The following is a 27,581-nucleotide window of genomic DNA, read 5'->3' as shown; positions in this document are numbered from 1 at the left end:
GCCGGTCCCTCGGAGAACTTCAGAGCGTTACAACAGATGGATTTCACGAGTAACCGCAGCAGCCTTGCCCTTCCTAAAGCCTGCTACGTAAAGATTTCAAAAGCTCTGTGTGCTTTCCACAATAAACTTTGATGGAGTTAAATTAGAGCTGTGCTGTGGGCTTTTACTCCAATTGCATCATTCAACATAGTTCAGTTGTCCCACGTATCTGGAAAACCCAAACCGGCCACGGCATTTACACAACATAGAACATTGTCGCTCTAGATTGTGGGCACGGGGAAAAGCAAAACGTACGCTTCAGAAAACCAACTACAAATGCAAAGAACCAACAGAGTAAGCACAGGGAATGTATTGCAAGCAGTCGTGAGGAAAAACTTTTACTTTACTCCATTTTTGGGGGAGGTTTATTTCAGGGAACCGGGCCGTAAGTGAGTAAAAAGCCGAAGCACCAGCTTTGAGTTTTAAAATATTTATGGCAGGAAGAAGCAGCAGTAAGGCATTTATCGAGGTTGATTAAGCACGTCAGCGAAGCGGGGGTGAAGCGTGCCAAACCCATAGGAGCGCAAACATCATATTGCAAGGGTTACGCTATTAGATAAAGCAATAAGTAAAGATGACTTCAGCTCTGCATCACAGCTACGAAAACCGTAGATATTTTCTGTTTGCAATACTGCAACTTGAGGACAGAAGGAGTTACATTTTTAACCAGGGTTAAGGTGGGTACAGCTGGGAGCTGGAAGCACTCAATGCTTCCTATGCCTTTTTATTTATTTATTTATTTATTTATTTTTAATTAATTAAATTAAATAGTAACTACTTACTTCAAAACTGCGAGTCCCAAAACGTCAAGCGATTTCCGTTGAATAGATCTGGAGCAAAGCAATTGGATTTACTCCGCCCAGCACCGACAATTTTTCCCCGCATACGTATGCTGAAGGGAAAGGGGACGCAGGGAAATTCCCTTACCTTTTAAGTTTAATAGGATACATTTCTAGAACTTACACACAATCTACAGGAGTATGAGTCAGGTAACTGGAAATTCGGATTCGGACTTCGGGCCCCCGTGCACACTGTCGGCATCCAAGAACAGCAGACAGGCAGGGAGCGGCGATAAAGGTGCCCCAAGTTAGGTAAAAAAGCAAAAATGCTAAGGGCCGAAAGAAAGCTTTTCTGAAGGACCGGTACAGAAAATCTGTACAGGTACAGAAAACCTGGCGGAACAGACAGGATAAAATCACCTTCTGTTACAAAAATCTCTGCCCGTATTCAGTAAGGAATAATCTGCCTTCTTGTAGCAGTGCTCGAGCCCAGATAACTTCCTACTCTGCTATGCGGTGCACTCCGAATTGCGTTATGCTCTACTGGCACATTCTTAAGGCTATACAAACTTGAGGTCAGTACACAGCACTGTGGGATTTATACGAAAATTCCATCTTAGGAGGAATTTCTTTTGTTTGTACGGTGGTGACAACTTATCTGAACGGCGTCCTTCCGCAAACGGCGAACACTAACCAGAGCAATAAGAGCTGCTATTCATCTCTGGCAACAACGTCGATGTTCGCAAGGAGAGAGCGAGGGAACCCAGAGGGCACGCAGCAGGAAGGCTCATCCCTTGTGAAATTTTGTAGCTAACGTTTCCTTTGAAGTGCAGATCGTATGCAGGTGTCCCGGCGTCCAGGAAGCCCGTCCGCTGTCGGCGCGCTTGACTAGATCCGGAAGAGGTACATATCTCGAATTAGCTCTCATTGCTGATCAGGTGCTTGAGGTCAGTTCCTCAATTAGAAATACGTAATCATGATACGCGGGGTTACTCAAGCTACTTCAGTGTTACGCTACGGCAACTTAGATGCGAATGCGTCACCTTAGGCGCGCGAAATCCCGTCCCTACTCAGCGGGCGGCACGCACCGATTTTTACGAAAACACCACTCGGTTCGGCGCGCCGTAAGCAATCGCTTCGTGCAGCTGAACGTACGTAAAAGGCTGACGCTGTTCTACGAGCATTCTTCGCCTCGCACTCGTCCGTACTGCATTCCGTGCAATGCCGTTCCTTCAGCTTACAAAGTGACGTCTCCAGGTGTTTGACGTAACGTCGCGACGTCTCAGGCCCTCGGAACGGTCTTCTGCTGTCAGCGATTATTCTTCAGCACCGTAAAGGAGAAGGAAACGCATAGGTTTAGGGGAATCCTGGGAGATGAACCGACTACGGAGGAACCTCTCCGAGGAACCTTCTTGAGAAAACCTCTCTGAATTTCGTGATTTAAGTATCTTGTAACTTAGGCGTGAAATTCGAACCTTTTTGCGCGCTTCCCTCAGAGAAAGGGGAGAGCGATCGGAGCATTTGCATTTGAAAAGCGTCCGTTTCCCCGAGGAGATAAGGAGTCACTTGAGCTTTCGAATACGCGCACCTCCACCTCCCTAATTGTAGGTCTTTTATCGTATTGAAGAATGAGTGACAGCATCGCCACCGTGAAAAGCGAAGATGTATTATTTGATCTTTTAGAAAAACACGGCGCTCGACCCTCTTTATCAGGTACGGATCGGGCACGACAGAACCGCTGTAACTTGCGGAGCGTTTCGGACCGCGTTAGCGTTCCGCAAAAGAATCGGACCCGAGCCGGAAAAAGAAAAGTCGTTTATTTGCGCCGTACTCGGGGCAACTTTAAAAGCAGCCGCGGAGTTCCGAGACGCAAAGCATTCGGCACAAACCCAAACTATGCAAGCACCGCAGGAATCGGTTCGTTACACAAGAACCGGTAAAAACTTCGCAGGATCAAACAGCGAACCCCGAGGAACGATTAGAAAGAGAGAAACGCAATTCGGCTTTGTCGCAAATGGCTTTTAAGGACCTGTTAACGCGTAAGCATGCCAGCGATACCATCACCCACAGTTTGCCTCGAGAAAAAAACTTTTCCTCAGGAGGAATTACAAGGAACGAAGGAAAGGCTAGAAAAATTAGAAACTCCAGTAGCCCCATCGCGTCCTTTGATAAAAGCTGAATGTACATTCGATAATAGCAAGGATCTAGACCCTCAAACGAACTTTAAAGAAATTCCCTTCTCAGCCACCGAACTAGCAAAACAGAAGAAAGATTTCAGCCTCTCTCCAAAGGAATCAGAGACAGAATACGTACGGAGGGTTAGCCTCACCGGTGGCGACCGGATTCGGTAAACAGAAAAGGAAGCAGAAGGTTATCGGGGACCGGGAGTATTTTTATCTACCGGTAACAGTGGTGCTCCCGGGTCATCGACACAGAGCGCTGCCTATCGGGCAGGTGGTCTCAACCCTTTAGAGAGGGGAGACCGTCTGGCCATTACTGGAACAACCGATCAGTTAGCGGAGAGCGTTCAAAAGGCCTCTCGTCTCCAAACGACGCACGACGGAAAGCTGCAGCCGCACCACGAATCACCTACGCCTGTCGATCCTGAGAGAACGACCGCTTTAATTAGGGGGCTTCCAGAGTCGTTAAAACCTATAGGCATACATTAGAAAGCTGAGAACAAGATCGTCGATTTCACACCTTCCGTCCAAAGGCCTCACCACTCTCGCCGGTTATCGCCGTGAGTCACGATCCAACGGCCGATAAGCCAGGGAAACACTCCGATGTCCCCGGCCAGACAGCGTGGATCGACTCAGCTAACCCGAGGCCATTTTCCCTGACTTTAATAGGATCCCTTAACAATTATCCTCGGAAGGCTACAGACACATCCGAAAAAGGAATAGGAAATCAACACTTGCTGGACCGTTTCCTCATTTTTTAACCCTATTAACAAAGCCCAGAAAGGGCGAGTCGGTGTCCCGTTTTATTTCGCAGAAGATCCCCGCGGGACCTTGACAGAACACAAAAAGGCTGATAGCTGACTTTGACCATTTGTGTCTGGTGACAGAAATACTGAAGATTTGATCACACTAGAATACTGAACACACCTCTTGATTACATTTTGGTCACAATAGCGACAGTCATGGCCAAACGTACGGTTGTCTCTTTTCACCTTCTACCTTTTATTCATCAGGTAACATCTGTGTCACCACTCCTGAGGGATCGCCGAGTGGCGTCTGTGGCAAATTGAATCGTTCTAATCGTTGTCTAAAGATTGATGATTACGGTACAGCTGTTAAAAACATTGCCCAGGCTATACGGAAAACGGCCCGTGTTCCTGTCCAAACCTGGAAAAGCCCAGACTTCGATTTCTTTTCTCAGCTTCCAGGCGGGCCACGGGTCAAACGTATCCTATTTTATCTACTGTGCGTTGCTGCAACTCTTCTGTTTGTACCTTGCACGATTCCACATTTTATTCAACTTATTCCACGTGTTGCATCCTTCATGTGCTTTGTAACCACTTCGCAAGTCCACCAGATCAGGGCAACATTTGTAACCAAGCCTAAGAAATCTTTCCTAGTAATTGCGTAAGGATTATCTTCCCCTTCTCCCCCCTCCTCTTTTCCTCCCGCTCGTTCGCTACCTTTATTTTCTCCCTTTCCCCTACCACCGTGGAAGGTCACTGAACGCTTCATTTCGAGCCATCTTTGAGGCACGGGGCGGTGTGAGCATCCTTCTTTGTTCTTTGGCTCAAAGCTTGTTTCCTCAGGTGCATTTAACGTCGCTGAGCGACCAGAAGGGGCGGAGCCGGGATCCACCCCTTCCCAGACCTCATTTGAGGGTCGGCAGCGAAGGTGAGGCACCTTGCTGGAGATCTTTGCCCACCAGGGGCTTTCTGCGGGTAAGCAGCGTTTGTTTGTTTGTTTGTTTGTTTGTTTGTTTGTGCACCTGTGGCAGCCGCCCTTATTTTCTCCTTCTTTTCTGCCAGCTTTAACCCAGCAGGTCACCACTGCGTCTTTGTGCCTTTTTCCTGCCTCCCGAGCTGGGTTTGTAGTGCCGGGGGCTGGAGAACTCTCGCGCTCTCAGAAAGACATCCTTAAGGAGTTGTTTATACGTATACACGTGTATTGTACATTTTTGTCTGTTTCTGCACGTGGTCCTTACTGTAAGCATCCTTACACTGTAAGCACTAAGCAGTAAGATTGGCAGGACTGTAAGGGAACCGTCCAGTCAGGGCCCGAACCGCTGATTGAGCACCTGGAAGGGGGGCGGAGCGGGGCGGGGGAGGGAGCACAGGTGAAAGCGATTCAGCCGCGGGAAGGGAAGGACCGGAGCCGGGCTCCACCCGTCTTAAGCCTCATTTAAGGGCCGACCGCCACCGAGGCACGTTCTCTTCCAGGAGTTCCCTTCTCGGTGGCGTTCTGGTACGAGCCTACATCTTTGGAGATGGGTGAGCTGCTTTTTTTTTTTTTGTGACGTCGTCTCTTTGCACCGGGAGCGGTGCAGCGAGGAAGACGAAATCCGAAACCTTGCCCTTTCCTTACTTTTTCTCCTCGTTCCTCTGTTCTTGTTGCTCTGGGTACTTAGAAGCCCAGGAACCGCTGAGAAAGGCGAAATCAGGTAAGGAAGGTGATGAGACTTCCTATCGTCCTTACACGGTTTAGTTTTCCTGTTATTATTTTCCAAGGAAAAATCCCCTTAGTTTGGCCCGCAGGGAGCAGGCTCGGGCGGAGGAAGGTATCTTTTCATTTGGTAATTGGAGTTGACTAGAAAGGTGTCCAATAGGGCCGTTACCACGTGCAAGCGTAGAAACCAGAGAAGATTAGAGCTTCCTCAAGCGCTCCGGGGTAGGTGCTCTACGTAAACAGTGACAGAACAAAGGCTAAACTACTGAAACTAATCACAGCCGAATGCCACTCTTTGTTGACAAGCGTACAGGAATTAAGGCTTGAGGATTTCGTTTCCCATTCGTTACAAAAACTTTAAAATTGAAAAAAAGAAAACAACTGCTCATTTTCTTTTCACGGGTGGAGGAATACATCCACACGCGCACACACAGCCGGGCCTTTGTGAAAAGCGAGGCTAAGCAGAGTTCGTTTTCGCAGCTGTAATGAAAAACATTACAAAGGGCGGTACGCAGGGCGGCAGCTCCGTTCCGAACGCAGGCACCCGGGGAACTCATTGCAGGCCACGAGAAGGACTTTTCGGCGGGTTAGGGCTCTATAGCTGCAACCCGTCTGTCTCGCTCAGCCATTCTGCATATGAATGGTAGGACACACGTTAACGCTACGAACTGTAAAATGACTGGGATAGCAGCCGTTAAAGATATCCAACTTCGGGTGGCAGAGCGCCTTAACTCATAGCTCCGAGCTCATTACCGATTTAAGACAGATCTTATTTCATTGCTCTATTAGAGGGACGCATCCATTCACTTGAAATGCGCAACGCCTCCCGATTCAGTAATTGCCGCATCTTCTGTTCTGTAACCGTCCCTACAAGTTTATCACCGCTGCGAGCCACCCCCCACTTGAGAGAGCACTCCAGTTACAGAAGGGAGATGCGCTCCCTTGCGGTTTAGTTCCAAGCGTGCATTATGCCTTCAAGTAGGTAAGAAAAGGGCTCATCCCGTAAGGGGGCATAGAAACCCCCAGCCCTTGTCAGGAAAGAGCCTTTCCTATTTGTATCTCTTAAAACAACGGCACAGCCCCGTACAAAAGAGGCTCAAAGCATTCGTCAGAGTAAAGGCAATCAGGAGAGGCCGGGAGTCAGAGTCAAGGGTTTCTCATCAGAGGCAGTCCTCTCGGGTATTTTTGTATGCAATGACGACCCAGGAGTCAAATGCGTATTTATTACATTTGCCCCTTACAGCAAATCAGGAGGAGCTGCTATTTGTTCAGCTCTTAAATGCCAGTGAAAACCTTGGATAAAATTTCTATAGTACAGCCTTTCTCACTGAAGATAGTGTTTAAAAAAAAAAAAATAGTCAGTCAATGATGTTTGCAAACATTGTTTTTTATTTTGCATTTTATAATTTGATCTGAAGCATAATGCAGAATAAGGGGTCAAGATCATTTGTTCGTAAACATACAGCATGCTCAGAAGTAGAAAGACCCAGCAGCAGCAGGCCATACAATCATCAACCATACAAGGTTGGACAGAAGCAAGCACCCGGGTTCAGCCCACCCGAGCTACAGCCACAGACAAGGCCAGGGAGCCACTCCCACCCAAAGGAACCCAGGGGCCGCAGCCGGCAGCAAGTTAAACTAGAGCCAGCAGCACATAGCAGCAGTCGAGGAGGGCCCCCCCCAGCAGGACGTCAGGGCACAGGAGGTTCAGACAGGAGCTAAGGAAAAACTTGTCAGAAAGCAGGGGCGCTTCACCAGGAGCAGCAACAGCCCAGGGCTGCCAGAGTACAGCAGGTTGTTTTCTCATTCTGTAAAGAGAAAGAGACATTGCAATGAGCGAGCATATTAGTTTCTTTATGAACTTTTCCTCTGAGCTCAGCAACATACATTTTCGGAGCATCTGCCCACATCACCTTCAACAGGTGAGCAAAATAACCTCCGAACTCACTGAAATTCTGTTGAGGTCAAGCCCTTAGGCACTCACTGTCATATCCTGCTCATTGAACAGCCTTTGCAATCCCAAAGCCTCTACCAGCTGCACTTGTAATTCTGCTGCTACTTACCTTGAACTAACTACTTGCAAAACTAATTATTGGCAGGCTCTCACACAGCCATGCACCGTACTACACGCAAGCACTTAACGCAGAGGCAGAACCCCCCCACAGTGCCATTTCTTTTGTTCAAGAGCTCCATACCGAGCACCAAGTATTTCTGCTATCGGCATTAGAGTTCAGGCTCAGTTTGGGACAAGGGCCACAGGCACTAACTTAGAGACGCAACGCAAAGGGGTTTGCCATGAAGCACCACCTCAGGTTACCTAGCAAGAAACCAGAGAGGCGTCAGCACGCTCACCTCAAAAAGGGACCTTGAAAAGGAGTTTTTCTTTCACACAGCAGCCACCCCCACTCCGCTCTCAGGACAGCGCACCCTCCTCAGAGCTCAGGAAGCTCTATCACATAGAAACATTTCTTGAAGTCAGAGATAGGGCTGCAACAACACCAACACCAGCACCATACCGCGTTCTCTCACTCAGCAAGTCAAGCAAGTCTGACTCATCTCTCTGCAGTACATACTGTATAAAAATATTTGTTATTGACTTAAATCTCCATTATTTATTTATTTTTACAGAGCACACAAAGCCAAATAGCCAACGGCTTCAGCGTTCCGAGATCAATAACATCAGCAGCAACAAAACAGAAGAAAACAGAGCGCAGAAACAGGCAGCGCATCTTCATTTTTTGGAGGTAAGCAAGGATTTCTTGTTGTTTTAAGTCAGAGACAGGCAGGCATCCACTTCACCGCCACAAGTCAAGCTAGCCAAGCCTAGCCATTCCTCTTCAGCGCAGATATTCTTAGGCGTCCCCATTCCAGCACACAGCACAGAGCAGTCCCACCTGCAGTAGAAACAACCTTTCCAGAAAGCCTGCAGAAGCAGATCATTTTATTTGTTCACAGGGGGGACACATCACCACCCGCTTCCCACCTAGCCGACTACAGCTCAGTTCCCAGTACTCCAGGAGCACATAGGGATGCAATCACTCTTCTTTCCCTCACATTTCTCCTCTCTTTTCTCGCTGCAGAGGAAGGGAAGCAATAGACTTCTCCAAGAGAGAAATCTAGCTTTTCACTAGATAAAATTTAGATAACCAAGTCTTTAGGTCACCTATCCAGCGACTCAGTCGGTCCCATTTTACAGGGGGCACTCCCTTTGCCCGGGTCAAGCGTTACTCAGTAGCTAAGAGAGTTTTCTACCTTTAGTTATATAGAAATTAGCAACTCAGCCTCACCCCAGAGATCTCCCAAAAGGAGCTATGGAAAGCTTTCTTTTTTCTTATTTGTTTTCCCATTAGACAGATAGCTTTCCCTAACTAGGAGATAGCAAAAACATCACAGAGCAGAAACCGGCCTCCTTCCTAACCATCTCCGTCTATATAGCTCATCAGTAAGGGAAACAACCCAGGGCCTACACAGGACATACACCAAGACAAATACCATAGGAGCACCACACCTCCAGCCGCTTATCGAAACACTTGAGGCAAATCCCCCCACCCCCCTTCAGGCACATTCAATTACTACAGAGCAAGCATCCTCTCCCATCTCAGAGAGAGCTTCAAACAGGTTTGACCCAAGTTTTGAAATAAAGCAAGTTTTCTCTTTCAGCAAAAGAAATAAAGTTTTCTCTTTCAGCAAAACTCAGCTCCCACCAGCTCCATCTCCCACCTTCAGGACCAGGAGCACCACCACAAATCAGCCATCACCACACAGGAGCCACCCCAGGACCCGAGGAAGAGACCCCATTACCAGGGAGGCCTCTCCCCACCACCTCAGGAGGAGCCCCCACCACACACCAGGGGCTCCTCCACCTCCCCCCTCTCCCCTCAGGGGGAGCCCCCACCACACACCAGGGGCTCCCCCACCTCCCCCCCCTCCCTCAGGGGGAGCCCCACCAGTCACCCAGGGCTCCCCCACCTCCCCCCCCCTCCCTCAGGGGGAGCCCCACCAGTCACCCGGGGCTCCCCCACCTCCCCCCCCCTCCCTCAGGGGGAGCCTCCACCAGAGGCTCCCCCAGGCCCTGCCAGGGCCACCACACAGCCCCCGATCGAAATTTTTTCCGTTACTGACCGTTGCCCGCCCTCCCGCCCTAAAAATATCTCTTTCGAGATAGTGCAAATCCCAGTCAACAGCCCCAGGCCAGAGGGGGGAAGAGCACAGCCCACACGCTCAGACACCAAGTCCAAGCATGTGGCCTGTGCTCTTCCCCCCTTGTACCCTGCTCACCAACTACCCACCACCAAGACAAGACAACCACCACCACACACACCAAGTGCTACCTGGCCCATCTCCCCTGCTTCCTCCGCAGACAAGGACAACGACCTTCTTCTCCAAACAAGCTGCACCTGAGGGGAACAACAGAAAAAATATAGCAGTGCTGCATCTCACCAAACACACCACCACCACAAAATAAATAAATAAAACCCAACAAAACAGCACCAGGACACCAAGCTCCCTCACAAAACACAAGCCTAAACCGTGCAGGTTACCCTCCTCCAAGACCAGACTGGCCGTACACCGTCACCCTCCAACGAAACGCAGTTGTGTCCCCCGCCACCTGCTCACAGTGCACGCCACTCAGAAACAAAACAACACCGCTTACCTCGCTCCGGAGACTCTCGCCGGCGGGATGCCCGGGGAGCCTGCGGCCCTCCGGACGCAGGACTCGCGGCTACTTCGTCTCGCCGCCGGTGAAACCGCTCCCGGACTCGGGCGCCTCGCCCTGCCACGAAGTCATCCGGTGCCGCTGCGTTCCCGGAGAAGGGGACTCCGCGACCCCAGCGCCGCTCTCACCGAAAAAGCCTTCTCGCTTCTCATCTTGCGGGTGTCAATGCCGCTCCTGCGCTTCGCGTATTGACTAACATCCGCTGCCCGTCCCGACGACGCGCGAGGCTACCGGCTTGGTCCGGCGTCGTCTCCCCTCGCCAAATCCGCTGCGACTCCTCCAGAAAAAGGTCCTTCAAGTCGCTGGCAGCTGTCACCTTGCTGAGGAGGAAAGCGGGGCTCCGTGCTGTCCAGTTCTCTGAGCCGAAGAGAAACTCCACCGCCTCCCTGCCTCACCTGCAAGGAACGCGCAAACATCCACAACGGCATTCCAGCCGTGCGACCTGTCCCACCGCAACTCCGCGATGGGAACGAGATCGCGCTCCTCGAGATGCCCGTTGCAGGCGGGAGGGAGGGGAAGGAAACGCGTGGGACCCCAGCGGCGCCGCCGTGCTGATCCCGGAGAACCGGCAGGGGCGGCCCTACGCGAGCCCCGAGAAGACAGATCTTACCTAGTGATTCCCGGACTCCTCACCTCTTCCACCGTCTCACCGGTTCGGGATGACGAGAGCCTCCGCTGCAGCCTCCGCTCAGCCTGCAAAACGAGAAGCCTTGTCTCGGCAGCACCGAGGCCGGAAGAATGCGGCCCCATCCCCCTCGCTCCTACCCACCGGACAGGGAGCGACTGAAGCTCCCGCTAAAAAAAGCCCCGGAGGACCGAAAGCGCGCTGGGACTCGGGGAACCGAGCGGCAGCCCCTCGGAAAACGCGACGGCGGCCGGGCGGCGATGTTTGCCCGGCTCCGCGAAGCCGGAAGAGCCCGGCGGGAGCCGCGCGGCGAGAGCCGGGCGGCCTCGTGCCGCGGGAGGCGGGCCGGAACGGCTCCCGAGCGCCGGCTGCCTCCGCGGTCTCGTCGCTACCGGAACGGCTCGCCGGCTCCGGCTGGTCCTCGCCGGAGACATCTCGCCGCAACCTGAAACGAAACAACGCGACAGAAAAAGTCACGCAGAATCCCGAGATACTGCCCGAAAAGCAGCCCGGCGCGGAGCGAGGACGGGACGGAGGAACGGAACCCCTACCGGCTCTCTCGTGACTCCCGGCGGCTCTGTCGTGGCTCCCGGCGGCCTCGGGCGGAGCTTAAGAGGCTTTGGGGAGGACCCGCCCCGCCTGCGGACGAGGCGCAGCTGTGCCCGCGGTCCCGCGGCAGCTGGGACTCGTTGCCTCGTTAGCGCCGGCGGGGCTCGTTAGGGCCGGCCGGGGAATCTGACAGCTGGGCACGTGGGCTCCCGATCGGAAAGAGGGACTTAAGCCGCGCTTTCCATGGCGGTTTGTTATGCGCTTCTCCTCCCCCCGTGGCGGGGTTCGCTAACGAGTCCGATCAGTGTGCCTCATTCCAACGGGTCGCTGCGCGTCTCGCGCGACGCCGTTCCGAAGAAAGCCCCCGGCCTTAACGGGTTCCGGAGGCCCCCGCGGCGTGCTGTCTCCGCTCCGCTGTCCCTCTCCCCTCGTCCGAATCAATAAGTAAAGGAATAAATAAAAAGATCGCGAACCGTGTCCAAGCTTCGTACCTGGCGTAGTGGCGATGTGACAAACTCGCGAACGGACCGCTGCAATCGGAAGTGGAGCCGATCGGTATTGACGCGTAACGGCAGTGGGAGCTGCTGCCGTGAATACTTCACGGGATACTTTGGCAAGCGCTTAATAGCGTTTAGCTGTAAAAAGGAAGGCATTAAATCTCTCCTCTGCGATTTAGACGTGACGAATCCTTTAGCGCGCATGCAAGGAAGTCGGATTGTCCTGCAAAGAAATAACTACGAAGGGTTCAGCTGCATAACGACCGCGTTTTTCAGTGCGAACCGGGACAGCTTGGCTTTCCGTCTTCGGAAGCCGTGCTTTTCCCTGCCGACAGCAGGCAAAAGGGCTTTGAGTGGCATTTAGCTTCCTTTTAGCGCGAACAGAAACGGTGGTGAAAACAAACCCGACCAAATATTCGGCCGTAAGAGGGGACGGTCTTTACGTCGTGCGTTCGTTTGGCTCTAGTGGCTGACCGGAGTGACGTTTGCTGGAGGAGAAATGCGAACTATGATTTTGCCTGTGCTGCAGTCCTGGGGAAACGCTGCCGTGAGAACTCTGCATTTCACGATGAAAGCGGTTCCTGTTTCAGCTTGAATTCTGCCTATTCTTCGGTAGGGCAGCGTCTTCCTTCTTAGGTGGCACTGAATCAGCAGCCTTGCGCAGTGCTTTGCTGCTTGAGGTGCCGTCCTTCTTCCTTCATCCGACAGACGGAAAGCGAGGCCTCTTTTCTTTCTGATTTTGATGGCTCTCGCGGCATTTGTTCCCCCTAAATTTGGCTTGGTGCCATCTTAATTTCATACGGTGTTCTCCTTCTCTTCCTTCCTGCCCTGAGTTGTTGCGTGACACGGCTAAGCGCTATTAAATGACCAGCAGGTTGCCTCCGAGACGGCTGCGTTTCAGAGGTGAGTCAGGTGAAGCCTGCAAATGCAGTGTGTGAACCATTCCCAGGGATAGAAACGCAAGGTCGCTGGTGCCGATATTCACCCGGACAAACTCCAGCTTCTCTGCTCCCCTCCGGTAGTTTGCTTTCATTTGTAATTTCATTACCCAGGTGAAAACAGGCAGCTGAAGGGATCGCCGTCCCCCCTCGAGAGAACGCCAGTCTCACGCTGGAGGGACCTTTCTGGGTAGGCTGGTGGCTTTTATCCTTTGCCTGAGAACCTGAGCCGCCGCGAGCAGCCTTCCTGCACAGCAACGAGAGTGGATGAGCTGCAGTGCCGGCCGGTCGGACGGCCGGTCGGTCTGCCCTACTGGGGCAACTGCACGAGCCTCAGCAAAGTTTGCCTTGCTACTCTGTCACCTGACAAGTTCCGATCAGCCCTGCAGGAGACCAAAATGTCAGAGAGTTTCTGGCTTCAGCTTGTAAAGCGGCTTTCCTGATGAACTTCACCGTACCTCAACTCGATACCTTGGAGTTCAGCGTTCTGACTGAGAAGACGCACAAGCAGCGCCGAGAGAAACGACTGCTCGCAGGGTCTAGAGCGTGGACGGGGCCGGTGTGGAGGGAGTCGGGAAAGGAGGCAGCGCAGGGATCTCCTCGTACTGAGAAGCACAGCGCAGCCTTGGCTATAAAGGTCAGAGCTGCAGCTTCCCAGTGATTAACAGGGAGGCCTAATAAGGACTTCTTGAAATTTTCACAAGGATCTTTGTTTTTTCCTCAAAAAGGCAACAGCTCATCGAGTTCCAACCAAAACTCCAGTATGCGTGTAAAATCACACGTGTGTTTTGAAGGCATAATTGCTGGGTGTTCAGAGTGGGCGTCTGGCGAGTAGAAGCTGCCAGAACCGGAGGGAAAAGCTGTTTATGGCGATGAAGCCTGTCGACCGAGCTTTATTTTTGCTGGATTTGATCAGCTGATGGAGCCTTCACTGTACTGGGGACAGAAAAAATAGATAGCTGCTTGTATAATGAGTTCTACAGAAAGAGCAGTTTGGGCCCTTTGGGTCGGCACTAGGGATCGGTGTGATCTGAGATGGATAAGCCCCTGTCCTCCTTGGAACGCTGTAAATTACCTATGCGCTTCATTACTTCCCTGGAGGCGCAGGAGGATTTTCCTTCTGTTCGCCTGACGCTAGCAAATGCTACGAAGGAAACGCAACGCAGCGTAAAGGTGTTTGAGGTAGCTCTACATTACACAGCACGAAAGGGAACGTAGGCAGTACGAGGACACGCCTGTGACACCTGAACGACGTTCACATTGATCATTTGCTTTTAAGTCATTCAGTAAGACAAGTTCAGAGCAACTGGCACAACAGACAAGTAGTCAGTGAACTTTTTGTTCACTCATTCACTCATTCATTCATTCATTCATTCATTCATGCATTTATTTATTTGTTTGTTTGTTTGTTTATGTATTTATTTATTTTTGTGGGGTTCTTCTATAAGGTGGATAGCGGTTTCAAAATTGTGACTGCAACCTCCGCTGAGCTTTTCCATAGCAGCTCTTAAGTGCCAGGGAAAACCTTGGATAAAGTTTCTTCAGTATGGCCTTTCTCACTGAACACAGAGTATTTAAAAAGAAACAACAAAAAAATGTCAATGTTTACAAACATTTTTCTTTATTTTACATTTCTGGAGCCTCAAAACTTGATCTGAAGCATGATCCAGAAAAAGGGCTTGGGGTAATTTGTTCGTAAGCGTGCAGTGTGGCGGCGTCGGCGCGCTCTTACGATCACTTCCACGGTACGCATTTGGCAGCCTCCTTCTAAGTCTGCTGGCAGCATTCCCGTTTGGTGCTTTCCATTTTGACGACGTTCATCACAGAAATTCTGACCGTTCTCCCAAATGTAAAATTGTGCAAATTTTTCTAACGGAACATTTGCAAAAGTTAATTTCACCCTGGTTAATAACGAGTTGGACGTCTGACTTTATTTCTGCATTGTTTGGATGGAGATTATGTTGCCCTTTGGAAGCAAAGGAAATGGTAAATGAAAACTATTTTTATGTGCTTATCTTGCCTTAAAGCGAATCTCCTGTTCTGGTCTGGAGCCTTTCAGGTTGCTAAAGAAACTGCCGTAGCCTCTGACAGCATCTCTGCCGAGACTAAATGGCATGCGGAGTCTCGTAGACTCTCTGTTAAGTGCAGTGCTGACGGACAAAAGCACGTTGCAGGAGGATCTCACATGTACTGATGCCACAGAGATGGATTTTCTGTGCTGCGGCTGCATTTGTTTTTTCTAGCCTTCAGTGCCCTGGCAGTAGCTGCAAGAGTCTCCTTGCCCTCTGCTTCTGTGAAATGGGCACGGAAGTGCGCAGCTGCCGTTTCAATAGACCTTGTAAGCTCCTGATCTCTCAGCACTCTTCAGGGTTTTCACTTGTATGACGTGAATCAAAGACAGGCAGGTTTTTTTGGGCAGGCCCTGTTTGAGGTCAGAAATGTCCGCTTATCTAAGTTCAAACTGAATAGAGCTGCCTGCAGAGTTCAGTAAGACTTTTCTCTGAAATGGTTTTTTGGTGGTTTTTTTTTTTTCAGTCCTCGATGGAAATTCTCCTTAAAACTACACTGAGGACATCTCTCATTCAGCTAGCACAGCTGCATCTCAGGCCTGTTTCCCCACTTGGCTCTCAGTGTAATGCTGCTGCCGGTGAAAATGCATTGCTCTCCTGATCCTTTTACGTTTAGTGGTTCCGGACTAGGTCGTAGATAGCTAACATCGTGCCCAATGGATATAAGTTCTGAACTTAATAAAAAGCAATTCCCCACTGTTCTCTTGCACAAAAAGAGGGAAGAAAAATATGTCACAGCAGGAGGAAGAGTGAAAGCACTGCGTGTCTTTCCATCTCTAATGTTAAGCTCTCTGCTTTGCTTGCACGCAGTGATAAGATATGGTGAATAGTACAACACCTGCTTCTGTGCGATATTTCTTTCGTGGGACGTTCCCACGTTAGTAATACTGGCTCAAAGGTAGATTCATACCCTCTTATTCTCAATAGAAGCATTAGGGTCAGCCCGCAAACGGGTGAATGGACAGGATCGGGTTGATGTTGGGAATGGGGCGAGAAAATTTTAACAACCTCCAGCTTTAAACTTACGTATTGAATACTGCTTTTAGATGCGGAGCGTCTGATGACGGCTTAAATATGCCTGTTTCAGCTTCTAAGCTTTTTGGATATCGGTTGGATTTCGGTATGAAATGACTATTATGTGCTGGCTCCTGTCATACTCAAGAAGCCAGATGGTTTCCAGGCAGCAGCCGCGCTTTGTTTACAGAATGCGGGGCTTGCACAGGCTGCCTAGGGGTTCAAAATAAAGGCCCTGTCCGTTCGGCTGACAGACACGTGTGTGTGCGCGTCACCTACGGTTGTGAGAGGTGACATTAAAAAGAAAAGCCTCGCCACGAGCCCAGGGTGCGCCAATAACAAGTTGTTTTGTAGTCTAACGTGGAATATATTTCAAAAGCTTTTTTTCACAAGCTGTCATTTCTCATGACTGTTGAGGCTGTAAACTGTTCAGGCTGTTCCCGTGACTGAAGGTACACGCAGCTGCATGTTTAAGATGTCTCTGCGGCCACGCTAACTCGTGCAGCTCTGGTTAAGGCATGCAGCACTCTGTTATGCAGAGGTGCTTACGTTGTGCGTCTGCCTTCCCTTCCCGTTCTGCTCTTGTGCACGACCCGGAGAAGCAGCGGGGATGCTTCCCCTTCACGGCCTTTGTGCTGTCCCTCCTGTTTGTCACACCAGCTCTGGTGCAGCTCCGGGGAGGTTTCTGTCGGAAGCCTCGTGTTCCTGGGTGCGAGGAAGATCAACGGCGCGAGCTGCTGGCAGAAGTCAGGAACTGCGTTTGAACCGGGCTGCTAAACAGACGGTGGAAAGAGAAAACGTTGCCATTTACTTGAAGCTTTAATTCGTCCTTCTTCCCCTTTTCATGGCAAAAGAAAGAGCAGCCGTAAAAAGGATTTTAGATAAGTAAGGGAACCGGTCAAACGGTTCATACCTGTATCAGGCAAAATTCCTCACTGAAATAAAGAGATGCCCAGGGAATGGGGAGAACCAGGTAGGGATGAGCAGCTCGGCAGGTCTGCTCTCCAGTTCTGTACCGCTTTCTTGTTTGGTGCCCTAACTGCAGCTGCCATCTAGCGCTCTGAGCAAGACGGAAGGGACAACTGCTAAAATGTGCGTCAAACGTGTAAGCCTGTGTAAGCCTAACATGTCAACATTCTTGAAATAGAGATGCAGTGATGACTTCAGTGGCATTTCCATCTCTTTAGCCCCCCTATTCATAACCACAAAATTGATCACCAGTAAAATTTCTATTTTCTGTCTTATCAGAAAAGAAAAAAAAAAAAAAAGAATCCCAGTGTTTTTTGGCAACAGCTGCTTTATGCTCTCGGCTTGCTTGGCAAGAGGCAACAGCAGCAAGGTCTCATTTTGGACCTAAGTTTAAATAAACAGACACGGAGTGTTTCTGCCTGTCTTTGAAAGCTGATCCACACAAATCTCAAAGATGATTTCAGAAAGGGCATTTTTTTCTTTTTTTCTTTTTCTTTCCCTAGTTACAGCGAGGCGCTCAATCTGGAGGCAGTAAGGTGTCAGTCTCGTGACATAAGGGACAATTTGGAGTCACAAAAGGAAACTTACGGAGCAGTCTTCCTTTTCCTTAGTTACCTCTAAATACTGACAGGATGGGAATATACTTTTTTTTCTTTCAATCCTTTGCCAATTTCCTTACAAGAAAGACACAAAACTAGAAGCTATGAGCTAACTTACTCAACAATATACATATAATAATAACTGGACAACAATAATTGGATTTCTAGCACCTGTTGATATTAAATTTATTTCAAATTTGCCATCGCAGCATTGAATGGTCCTAAGTGGTCATACATCCAAGAAGTGGTTTGGAACTTGCTGGAGAACGCTCGGTGACATTAGATTTACTCTGTCATCATTTCCAGAATGTCCTTTGCCACTGTCCTTGTACACTTACTCTGAACGAGTATTACATGAGAACTTGTGTCCAGAAGGTCTGTATCTCCGCTCTTCCGGTTGTTTGCAGGTGAACCCGCTCCACGTTTGCATCTGGTTTTGAGTAGACGTCACCAGCAGAATAGCTGGCGTTAACAGCAAAGTAAGTTCCATTTTCATACGGTGCAGCTGTAGGCCAAAGCAAACAAACACAAATTAATTAACAGTAACCACTCCCAAGATATCCACAAGCTCTGCAGGTGGCAATTTTGGTTTTTGTTTGCAACAGAGAGATTTAACAGTTTGGCACACACGTCAGGACTACACGGATAGCATGGCAAATTATTCCTAGCCCCCTCCAGGAAAAGGAGTAGTTCTGAAACGGACGTTACCATGCATTCCAGCATAGCTGCGGTTAAATCCACAGTTGCTAATGAAGGTTAACGACGCTGCGCTTGCCCCACGGGACGGAAACTTCTCATTGCTGTTGTCGCTGTTTTTGTCGTCCATTTGACACTTTTTTATTCCGTAGACTTTCCACAAAGATGGGTTCTGGGCCCTTTCAATCTGCAAAGTTTGAAAATAAGACATTCAGTTTTTCTTGTTAAGAAAGACATCCGAGTATCAACCATTCAGTGTCCCAAGATTCTCCTCCCAGCTACCGACACGTGGACACTAGATCATAAAATACGTTGGGCACGTGGCTCCAGATTTCAGCAGAATGAAACAGCAGAACCCAACCCAGAATGCAACAGAAACAATCCATAGAAAACTACAAGAGATAGTCTTGCTCTGTGAGATAGGCTTCTGGGTCATACGCAAAACATCCACCTGCTGAGCACACGTGGCTTAAGGGAGAAACGTTCTGCTCTGCTGAAGAAAAGAGCACGCTCACCAGGTGCCTTAGAAGAAACTGCTGCATCAAATATATGCCAATTTAAAATCGGTTCGACTTTATTGCTGTCACTAATCTCCTGGTCTTTGGGGGAACATCCTAAATAAATTCTCATGCAACTTGACTGTTGAGTACTTGGCTGCTCTGAAGAAGAAATGCTTATGTGCAGATGTACTTAGTCCCCTGTCACTCCAGGAGGAGCTAATGCTTGAAACTAACAGCTTGAGCCTGAAAAATGTACTGGGGAACTAGATGATATCACAACTGGCTTCATATAACCAAACCAGCTTAAATCAGAGCTACCCCACTGAGGAGTGGTGTGTTAGCAAGCAATCCGGTATACGCTTCTGCACTGCCACAAGTGAGCAGTCCACGCTGCTGAGACAGAACAAATGTTCTTGAAGACATCGCTAGTAACAACCTTCACTGGCAAATTGCTTTACATTGGTTTCCGCACAGCGAATCCCCTCTGCTTGCTGACCTTTGCTACCTGATCCGGCACCTGGTTCTGTGGCCCTTCCTGCTGCAGAGGGCATGGTAGCTGCATGAACACAGACGATACCCACGGGCACTTGGACTGAAATTGCTGTATCTGCGTTTTCACAGCATCATAAAACTGGATTTCATAAGCAGTTTCTTACTCAGGGCAGAGATATTTTACACCAGGTTTGAAGGTCATGAGGATCACAGGCACTCGACAACTGGGTGGTTATTGGTGGTTTTGTGCAACCTTTTCAGATAGTGACTTAAATACACACACACACACACACACTTTTAAGTCAATTAGGAAAGCAGATAAAAACTGTGTCCCTTTCTTTTGCTGTAAAGACCTGTCCAACAAATTCCAATGGAATTTATTTTTTCCACTGTTTACCAGTCGTTATTCATTAGCTGTATGTATGCTTATAAACGATTACATGCTTTTACCTTTTCAATTTTCAGATTCAGTGATGGAGCGGTCTTCAGAAACCTTTCCTTCACTTGCTTGTAGTCTTTTGCTTCTGGTTTCAATTCCGCTATTTTGAGCTGCTGATTTTGCATGTCGTCCCATTTTTCGGGCAGTGCTGTTGATTCCTGATCTGCGGAAGAAGCACATCAATCATTTACCCAAATCCGCTACTTAAAGTGAAATATGCCCTCCTCCTTTGAAAGCTTATACTCAATATAGCTTATCATTATTGCCTGTTCACTTACAGTTAGCCAGGAGCCTATCTTTTAAAAACAAAGAAACAAAACCCAGAAGAGTAAGATGCTTTATTTGACAGATCGTTGTTGCACTGACCACTGATGTGTTGGAATGGTAGCTCCTAGACAAATCTGTTCTCCTTCGCCGTTGGAGGAGTAGAAACATCTTTGTTTGCCTTCTGCCCACACTGGGGAGGGAACAGACACTTAATTCTCAACAACTAGGAGCAGAGCATCTGAAAAAGGAGGATGGAGTTTAGAGCTCCAGTAATGCACGCTTCACCTGAAAAGCAGAGGTCTTCCTTCCTTCCTCCGATTTCATACTGAGCTCTGCTCTTGAACACTAACAGCGGCTGACGCGTTCCCTAAGCACACCTAGCACGTCAGGCTCCGTCAAATCAAGAGGGTGTCCTCTTCTCAAAAGCAACAACTTGTCCAGTAATAAAGCAAACATAAACAAACAGCTGACGGAATATGTGAGGCACTGAGAGGCGCACAACTACTTAAACCTGACGACTTCTGTTTCCAAGTGTTAAATGGAATATAAATTGATCCCGGTAACATATAAAATGAGCCCCTGTAAAACGGAATGACAGCAGGGTGAAGAAAAGAAACCCACCGGGAAGAGTCCTGTAAGGGCAGGAGAAAGATAGCTCTTTGTAATGGAAATCGCTGAGATAAAGAGGGCCCCTCTGGAGAATAGAAACGATTTAGAAGGACAACTGCTACAGGCATGTCTAATCATTGCTAGCAAGCCTGCTAAGAACCTCTAAAGGCATTATCTACATTTCCAACAGTTTTACTTAACTGCACGATCCTGTTATTGTCATCTCCCAGTCTAACGCTTTCTCCAGAAATGGACAAACAGCATCTCACAATATTCTACATATTCTTCCTATTACTCTGAGTCAGCCGGATGCAACCTACCTTCGTGTGTGAATACCAACCCGACTCATCGAGATGCTTTTACTAACCTGCAGATTTATCAGTACGTGTAAGCACCATACGTTGTCCATCCCCATCTGTAGCGTATCCACCTTCTATATTCGCCAGGTACTTTGTCTTGTGAATGACGACTGAGACAGCTTTCTGCTTTCTTATAAAAGCACTTTCCACGCACGTATTTGTCATACTGTCAAAGGACACGTAGGAATCTTCTTTGAATCTTCTTTACCAGGATTTTCTCTTTTTTTCAAGCTTGTATGGAACACAGTCAGCAGATACGACTGAAAAATAACAGATTTAATAGTTTTCAGTCAGCAGATACGACTGAAAAATGACAGATTTAATAGTTTTCACAGATGGAGTAGAGTTCCTCCTTGCAGTCAGTTTCTGCATCCATCATCTCATCAGCGACTATGTCCGGAAAACAGCCTGCCTGACCTGGAACCAGTTACAGATAGTTAGCCTTGAAAAGGATTGTAACATCTTTAACAGAATAGTTACGATTGTTCCCGTAATCACATGGGTCACAAACGACTCAACTAACTTCAGGTTGGCAATTTAGAAATGGAAGCTTACTTTTGCTGACGCAGCAACCGATGAGGCAATGGTGTGGATGATACGGCCGGGGTACCTACCTGACCAGCCAGAGAACCGGCTCTCAATAGGCTGCTAGGGAACGCTTTACTCCTAAAACTGCTCTAGTTTTATTCATGCAAGAGGCCTCTTCATGCTGAAACCCTAAATCTGAATTCTCTTACTTACATAAGGAACATATAAAGAATTTTGCTGGCCTGATGAAAAAACAGGGAGGCAAAAATGGCTGATGTGACAGTTTTGACCTGTTCACATTCCATCCCTGTTCGCGTGTCTGCTAGACAGAACTCCATCATCTACTGATTTTACCAACAGAGAATTAGCTCCCTGGGTTTAACCAATGAGCTGCTTTACATATCATGCTGTGGTAACAAATATTTAAGGTTCTCCATAAACGTATGCATATATTATAAATAAATTGGAACCCCTGTTATCGAAAAAGAGTCAGCTTTAGAGCACTCGTACTCATCACCTGCTACCTAACTGCAAAGATAAAGTTTCCAGTCTCTTCATCAGTTTCCAATGATGGTTTTGAAGTCTGCAGTTGCTGAATATATTTTCATTAAAGAACTACCCTTCCAGACAAGCTAATTGTTTCAGCTCTGAGATCTGCAGAATTGCACGTACCAGACCAGTTCAAAAAGAAGAGACAAACCTGCTCCAACTGCTGGGGAGCTAACAGAGGCGTACTGCTGTAATTCACATTCCTAAAGCACTTTGGAGACTGGCACTTTCATATCATCTTGGGCGACAAAATGGATTATTTTTGGCATGGCAAGCTTCCTGCTTTGGTAGTTATATAGCCAGCATTAGGCTGCAAGGCTGAAACGTAAGCAGGAGTGAATGAACAATCGACAATTATATACGACATACATATGTAGTAATCGCCATTGGGAGATAAGAAACGATGACAAGTACAGCCCAGGATAAGCTCCAGGTCTCTTTCCCCATGCTGATAAACACCTCCCTCTCTTTATTTTTACTGTCTGGGATTCATTTTATGATCGTGAGCTGTTTGCCTTGTTTGCCAAATACAGTTTTGTGTGCCTTCCTTTTCGAAGTTTGCTCCGCAGACGTACAACACTTCATGCAGACCAAGCACTGCAGTCAGTCTTAACACGAGTCTGCCTGTCTCCTCTATGTAATTCTTCCCTTTCGTTGGTCTTGTGAGCTGAGCTCCACACCAGAGACTTTCTCCCTTCTGTTATCAAAATAAGGGAAGCCTGCAAACAGGCTTTTAAGCCAAACGCTTCTCCACCCTTACTCCCCATTCAATGTATTCACTAGCTCAATTTGGTCTGCAAATGCCTCTTTTAAGGCAGGAACCCAGATGCAAAGATTTTCCTTCTTAGTCATGGAGAGGGTACAGCAGTGGGTTGCTACTGAAGACAACGGCAAACATTTTTTCACTCAGGGATAAGAAAAGAAGTTGCAGGCAGGGAGTTACTCCCAATGAAACATAGCTTCTCTATTAAGGGTTCTGCTAACATCACCCCAACTCACACCTGTGTTCTCCGTGGACTTGTCTATGTCCCTCAAAAGCTGTACTGGAATTAGAGGATGCAATCATAGGTAGATCTTGCCCTTTACAAAGGCTTATTTGCTCTTTTGTCTTGAAAACACCTCTTCCTTTCCTTGTTAGATGTTTCACATACATCGCAATAACCGATTTAAGACTACTTGATGTAACACAGCGCATAGGACAGATAGGTGTACAGTAGGCACTGAGAAAGAACTCCAAACAACTCCCTGTCCTGCATGCAAGCCTTCAAAAAGGACAGAAAAGTAGCACCATACCTAGTTCAGCACACTCATTTTCAACCTCTTTCCCAGCACCTTTAGAGACGCCTTAAAAGACAAGAAGCATATGACTCCACGGTTACTACTGTTAATTCCCTTGAAGTCCTGCCTAAGGCAGAATCAGATACTCCATACTCTCTCACATTTTTGGTAAAAGCACAGGTTATAATTAGTTAGTATTGTTTAAATTTTAGGCTTACACTTTTCAAGTCCAAAACGATATCTTGAGAAACCTAAAAAGTTTAACTGAGGTAAAAAACACAATAATCTCCCTTAATCTAAGAGATGTTCTCTGAAAAGATTCTATTGAAAAATTCGAGTTATTAATTTCACTTTTCTGCAAGTCTTAAAACACATTATCCAGTAGCTCAGAATAAAAGAAAGCTTCCCCCTCGCCTCATCCAGTCCTCCCAACCACGTACACTATTTCCACACGTAATACCAACTGAAGTACCTGTTTGGAGGTTGACGGTTTTGTTTGATATGTTTACAATGACATCTCCAGTTTCCTTGGTAATAACAGGAGTGGCCACCTGGAACTTCATGGAGCCGATTGTCATCTCATATACATCCTGTGCTGGGCTTGAAATGCAACCAAAGAAAACTGTAGGACAGAAATACAGACACTGAGCAGAGGAGCATTCGTGGGTACAAAGCCTGCCGAGACCACAGTTCGTCTCTGGACTCTACCTGTGAGAACGCTGCCCGCATCAGTAACTGAAAATCATTCCTTCTCATGGGGGTCTCAGACCAACTTTCTCTTGCTCCCATCATTGCTATTTATGCTGACATATTGGGAAAAAACAAACACGTTTTACCACACTCCTGCTATAGAGATGTTTCTTGGCAACACTTATCTGTATCAGTCTTCATGAAGCATGGAGGTACGACAGCAGCACTCTTTGCAAATCTCACTCCTTTGCTCCTGTCTCGAAGGGAGTTTTGGGGCAAGTTCTCAACTGCGTGACAGCAACTTTTTTGTCTACGTATTTTTTCTAAAAACTTGATTGAGTTTTCAACAAATACTCATTTTCCACACTCTCCAGTCCCACTAAACTGGACAGCACTGACGACATTTCAGGGTGCTTTTGCTGTTGATCTGAACATAGCTTTGAGAGCATTGCAAAGATGCCCCGTTAAGACACATAAAGGAGAACGGACCGGTTCTTCCTGGGAGATAAGGGAAGACTGCATCAGGAAAAGAAAAGAACCTCGCTTCTGCCTTCTGCTTCCTTACCGTGTGGACGCTACATCCAGATAATGAATCATAAGAATGTTTTTTCCTTGCTATCTCCAGCACTGTTTCAGATGTTATGCTCATACATACTGCGTACCGCCTTTACAACATCCACTTGGACTTTGGGAATAGCATGTTCATCACATATCTAAGTATCTATCGTGAATATGCTACCTGGAAAATTTAAAAGCTAGTAATACAACTAATACCAATAATAATAGAAAACCCTACACCACCATGAACGTAGCCTCTAGAAAATAAACTTAGCCGTGCCTTCGCTAGCCTCATCTACATCACTGCCACACCGTCTCTCACATTCATTTGAAAACGCCTAGAAAAGGAAACTACAGTCAACCCTTGTAATAAGTTCAGTGAAAGCATAGAAAGCCATTCTAAAGTGACACTGAAAAAAAGCGGGATGCAGAACACCGATCTGTTTTCCACGGGATAATTTCACCAGCATGCAATCCTAACGTAATTATTCTTCATAGACTGCATCTAAAGCCATGGAGAGTATTCCTTTTCCAAGAGTGAAGACATCTATGCAGAAGTTGCAGCAAGTCCATCTGCAGATGAGCCTTACGTATGGAAGAATCAAGCAAGTTCACAAGATAAAAGAATAATTATGCTTTCATCTGCATTATTGCCAGGGAATAGAAAAGGACAGGAAACAAGCGGTGCTGCACAGGACAAGCTACGTTCAAAAGAGTCTGTCAGCAAACGGCTCTACGCTTTATACGATAACAAGCAGCCTGCAGATTCTCTGGAGAACAACACATAGCCACATACCATGAGACAGGTCCAAACAGAATAGCAGGTAATTGAGAGAGAAAAGCACCGTGACTCACCTGGAGATTTTTACATCTTTTGGATGCAACAGAAAGTGAACCTCCAGAAGAGAATTGGTTTTCTTTTTACTACTGAATTTATACACCTTGCCAAACAGCAATTTAGCAATAACTGGACTTGGGAACCCTAAGATCCCTGTTCCAATCCCTGGGAAAGCAGTGGACTTTAAAGATAGTTCCTCAGCAGTCTGCAGGCATTTTGTGACGAGCCTGCCCACGATCTGTAAAGCACAACTATTTTTTCCACTACTGAAAGTTACTTTTTCCAGAAGGTGCAATTCAGCTAAAAGGTAAAGTACTATCTCTTAGCATCATCTCACGCACATCAGAAAGAACACAACAGTCAACAAGGTGTGAGCAACACAGCTAAAAAAATAGCCCAAACTCGCTCATCTCCTGTGATAGCCTCCCTCATTTCAAAAAAGTTGCATCAAATCTTCCGTAAAGCCCATTCAAATTAAGAGTTTAAGTGAGTAAAAACTCCTGTACCTTCACTGCAGATTCACTTCCCTCTGACCATCGAGGCGTGACAGCATGAAACACATAACTGCAACTCAGACTGTAACCTCTTGTTGTGAACACAGATCCTTCACCAGGTGATTTTCTCAGGCCTTTGTCATTTAAGTCTGCCTGAAGCCTTGGCCTTGTTTTTCTTAGCAAAGCTTTGGCGAGTTGTCCTTTCTCAAGCTGCAGATCTCCACCAACAGCGATGACAACACCATCTGTCTGAAAAACACGCAAGCAACTCCAGCTTTAAGTAAAGACTTCAAGGGTTTGCATCCATTCATCAAATAGAGCCTACCTGCTGATTTGCAAGTAAATTTCTAGGGCAGCAATTGGAGTTAACAAGGCTTTGGAATAAAATAGAGAAGTCCTGCTTAGTTCTAGTGCCATGAGCCTGCTTGAAGCAGTATGAAGCTGAGTTAATAGTGGAATAAATGTCAATCTGAAAGAGAAAAAGTTAAAATTCTGCATTCCCCATTCCCCAGGTCAGTACCGTACAAGCAATGCATGAGTTGGACAGCAGTGGCCAAGGACTCAGCAGTACAGCCACGGATCAGCTGTGCTGCTATGGCACATGTTGGGTCCAAGAGCAGCCTGGGCACCTGCTTTAGCCTCTGCACAAGTGCCATATTTTGGCTGCATTCTTGCAATTGGGATGTCCAGATGATGGACATAGGGATTTTGTTTTCTGTATTTTCTGTTTAAAGTTTTGTTTCTTTTGTTTTCCCCCTTTTCATATTTAAAAAAAATGTGCTTCACTTCAGCCCGGACAAACAGCCACTCAACACAGTTACTGTGGCATCTTCCCCTCTTCTGATGGAGCCCAGGATAGCATTTCCTTTCCGAGCTGCAAGAGCACACTGCTGGCTCATGCCAAGGTTTTCATCCACCAGGTTCACCAGGTCCTTGTCTGCAGGGCTGCTCTTCCCAGTCTTTATGGATGCCTGGGATTCCTCTGGCCCAGGATTAAAACCTTGCACTGTGCTGTGTTGAACCTCATTAGGTTCACCCGGCCCCACCCTTTGAGTCTGCTGAGGTCCCTCTGAATGTCATCCCTTCCTTCCACTGTGTCCACTGCGCCGCTCAGCTCGGTGTCAGCAGCAGACTTGCTCAGGGTGCACTTAATTCCATTATGGGTGTTACTGATAAAGATGTTAAAGAGCACTGGTCCCTAGACAGTCTTCTGTGGGGCACTGCTTATTACTGGCCTCTGCCTGGACATAGAACCATTGATCACCACTATTTGTCTGTGGCCTTTCACCTCCTCTGCTGAAAGGCGTGAGGCCCAAGTGACTCAGTGTTACAGTGCGCCTGGACGACACTTTGAGAGACAATTAAGCTACAGGGAGGGGTAGGATGTCCCTTCCCGTATTTTGACTCGTGTCTCAAGCACTCCTGGGAAGGTCCAGGATAATGCCTGAGAAAGGGTCAGGTCATGGAATGGGACACGGCCTCACTTTCTTTGGTTTGGCTGTTGTTTGGTGTCACAACCAATCCTGGATCAATAAGGGTTATTAGGGATGTTCAAAAAGACCCCTGTTCAATTTCACCGAGAAATCCGGTATCGCAAGGGAAAGTGTAAAACTCACCTAAACAGCAAATCTCAAGTCTTGATTGTTGCAGCTAGCACCTCACCTCCCAACAGCCAGTTTGTGAGCAATATGCCGTTGCATGTGCAATTGTAGAAACAGTGAACTCCTCTATGGTAAGCAGAATTTTTCCTTCAGGTTGCCTCCGTCCTGCAGGCTCTTCTTTAATTGACAAGCAAGCTTTTCAGGAGGTGCCACAAACCTGCTTCTATCTGGTGATCAACTTGTGTTTGTTCTCTAAAATGCAA

General features: G+C 47.8%; 3 protein-coding genes across 8 annotated transcripts in view; 1 reads left to right on the top strand and 2 right to left on the bottom strand.

The window, feature by feature from the left end:
• The window catches only part of LOC125692142 (protein mono-ADP-ribosyltransferase PARP14-like), an 88,921-nt gene extending 63,694 nt beyond the window's left edge, over window positions 1-25,227 (bottom strand). For 3 of the 5 annotated variants that reach the window (XM_048942295.1, XM_048942301.1, XM_048942303.1), the window contains exon 1: window positions 23,610-25,227. Coding sequence is in view for 1 of the 5 variants with exons in the window: in XM_048942300.1 (XP_048798257.1) it covers window positions 20,791-20,947 (157 nt within the window). In the remaining 4 variants the exon portion in view is untranslated. Of the gene's footprint in view, window positions 1-20,790; window positions 21,052-23,609 lie in introns of those variants that run through there. The other 2 variants (XM_048942297.1, XM_048942300.1) reach the window with 2 other exon arrangements.
• LOC125692133 (sodium channel and clathrin linker 1-like) overlaps window positions 1-27,581 on the bottom strand; it is a 125,465-nt gene that overhangs the window by 54,316 nt on the left and 43,568 nt on the right. Inside the window, exon 23 of one of the 2 annotated variants that reach the window (XR_007376483.1) lies at window positions 25,999-27,570. The exons of the other annotated variant lie outside the window; for it this stretch is intronic. The gene's annotated coding sequence lies outside the window, so the exon portion shown is untranslated. Of the gene's footprint in view, window positions 1-25,998; window positions 27,571-27,581 lie in introns of those variants that run through there. 2 annotated transcript variants of the gene reach the window in all.
• Window positions 1-27,581, top strand: part of LOC125692143 (UPF0462 protein C4orf33-like) — a 169,983-nt gene that overhangs the window by 117,180 nt on the left and 25,222 nt on the right. The gene's annotated exons all lie outside the window — the stretch shown is intronic.

Source organism: Lagopus muta, chromosome 4, assembly GCF_023343835.1.
Source record: "Lagopus muta isolate bLagMut1 chromosome 4, bLagMut1 primary, whole genome shotgun sequence".
NCBI lineage: Eukaryota > Metazoa > Chordata > Aves > Galliformes > Phasianidae > Lagopus > Lagopus muta.
Note: the sequence above shows the minus strand (reverse complement) of the source record. Positions and strands in the feature narration are given on the sequence as shown.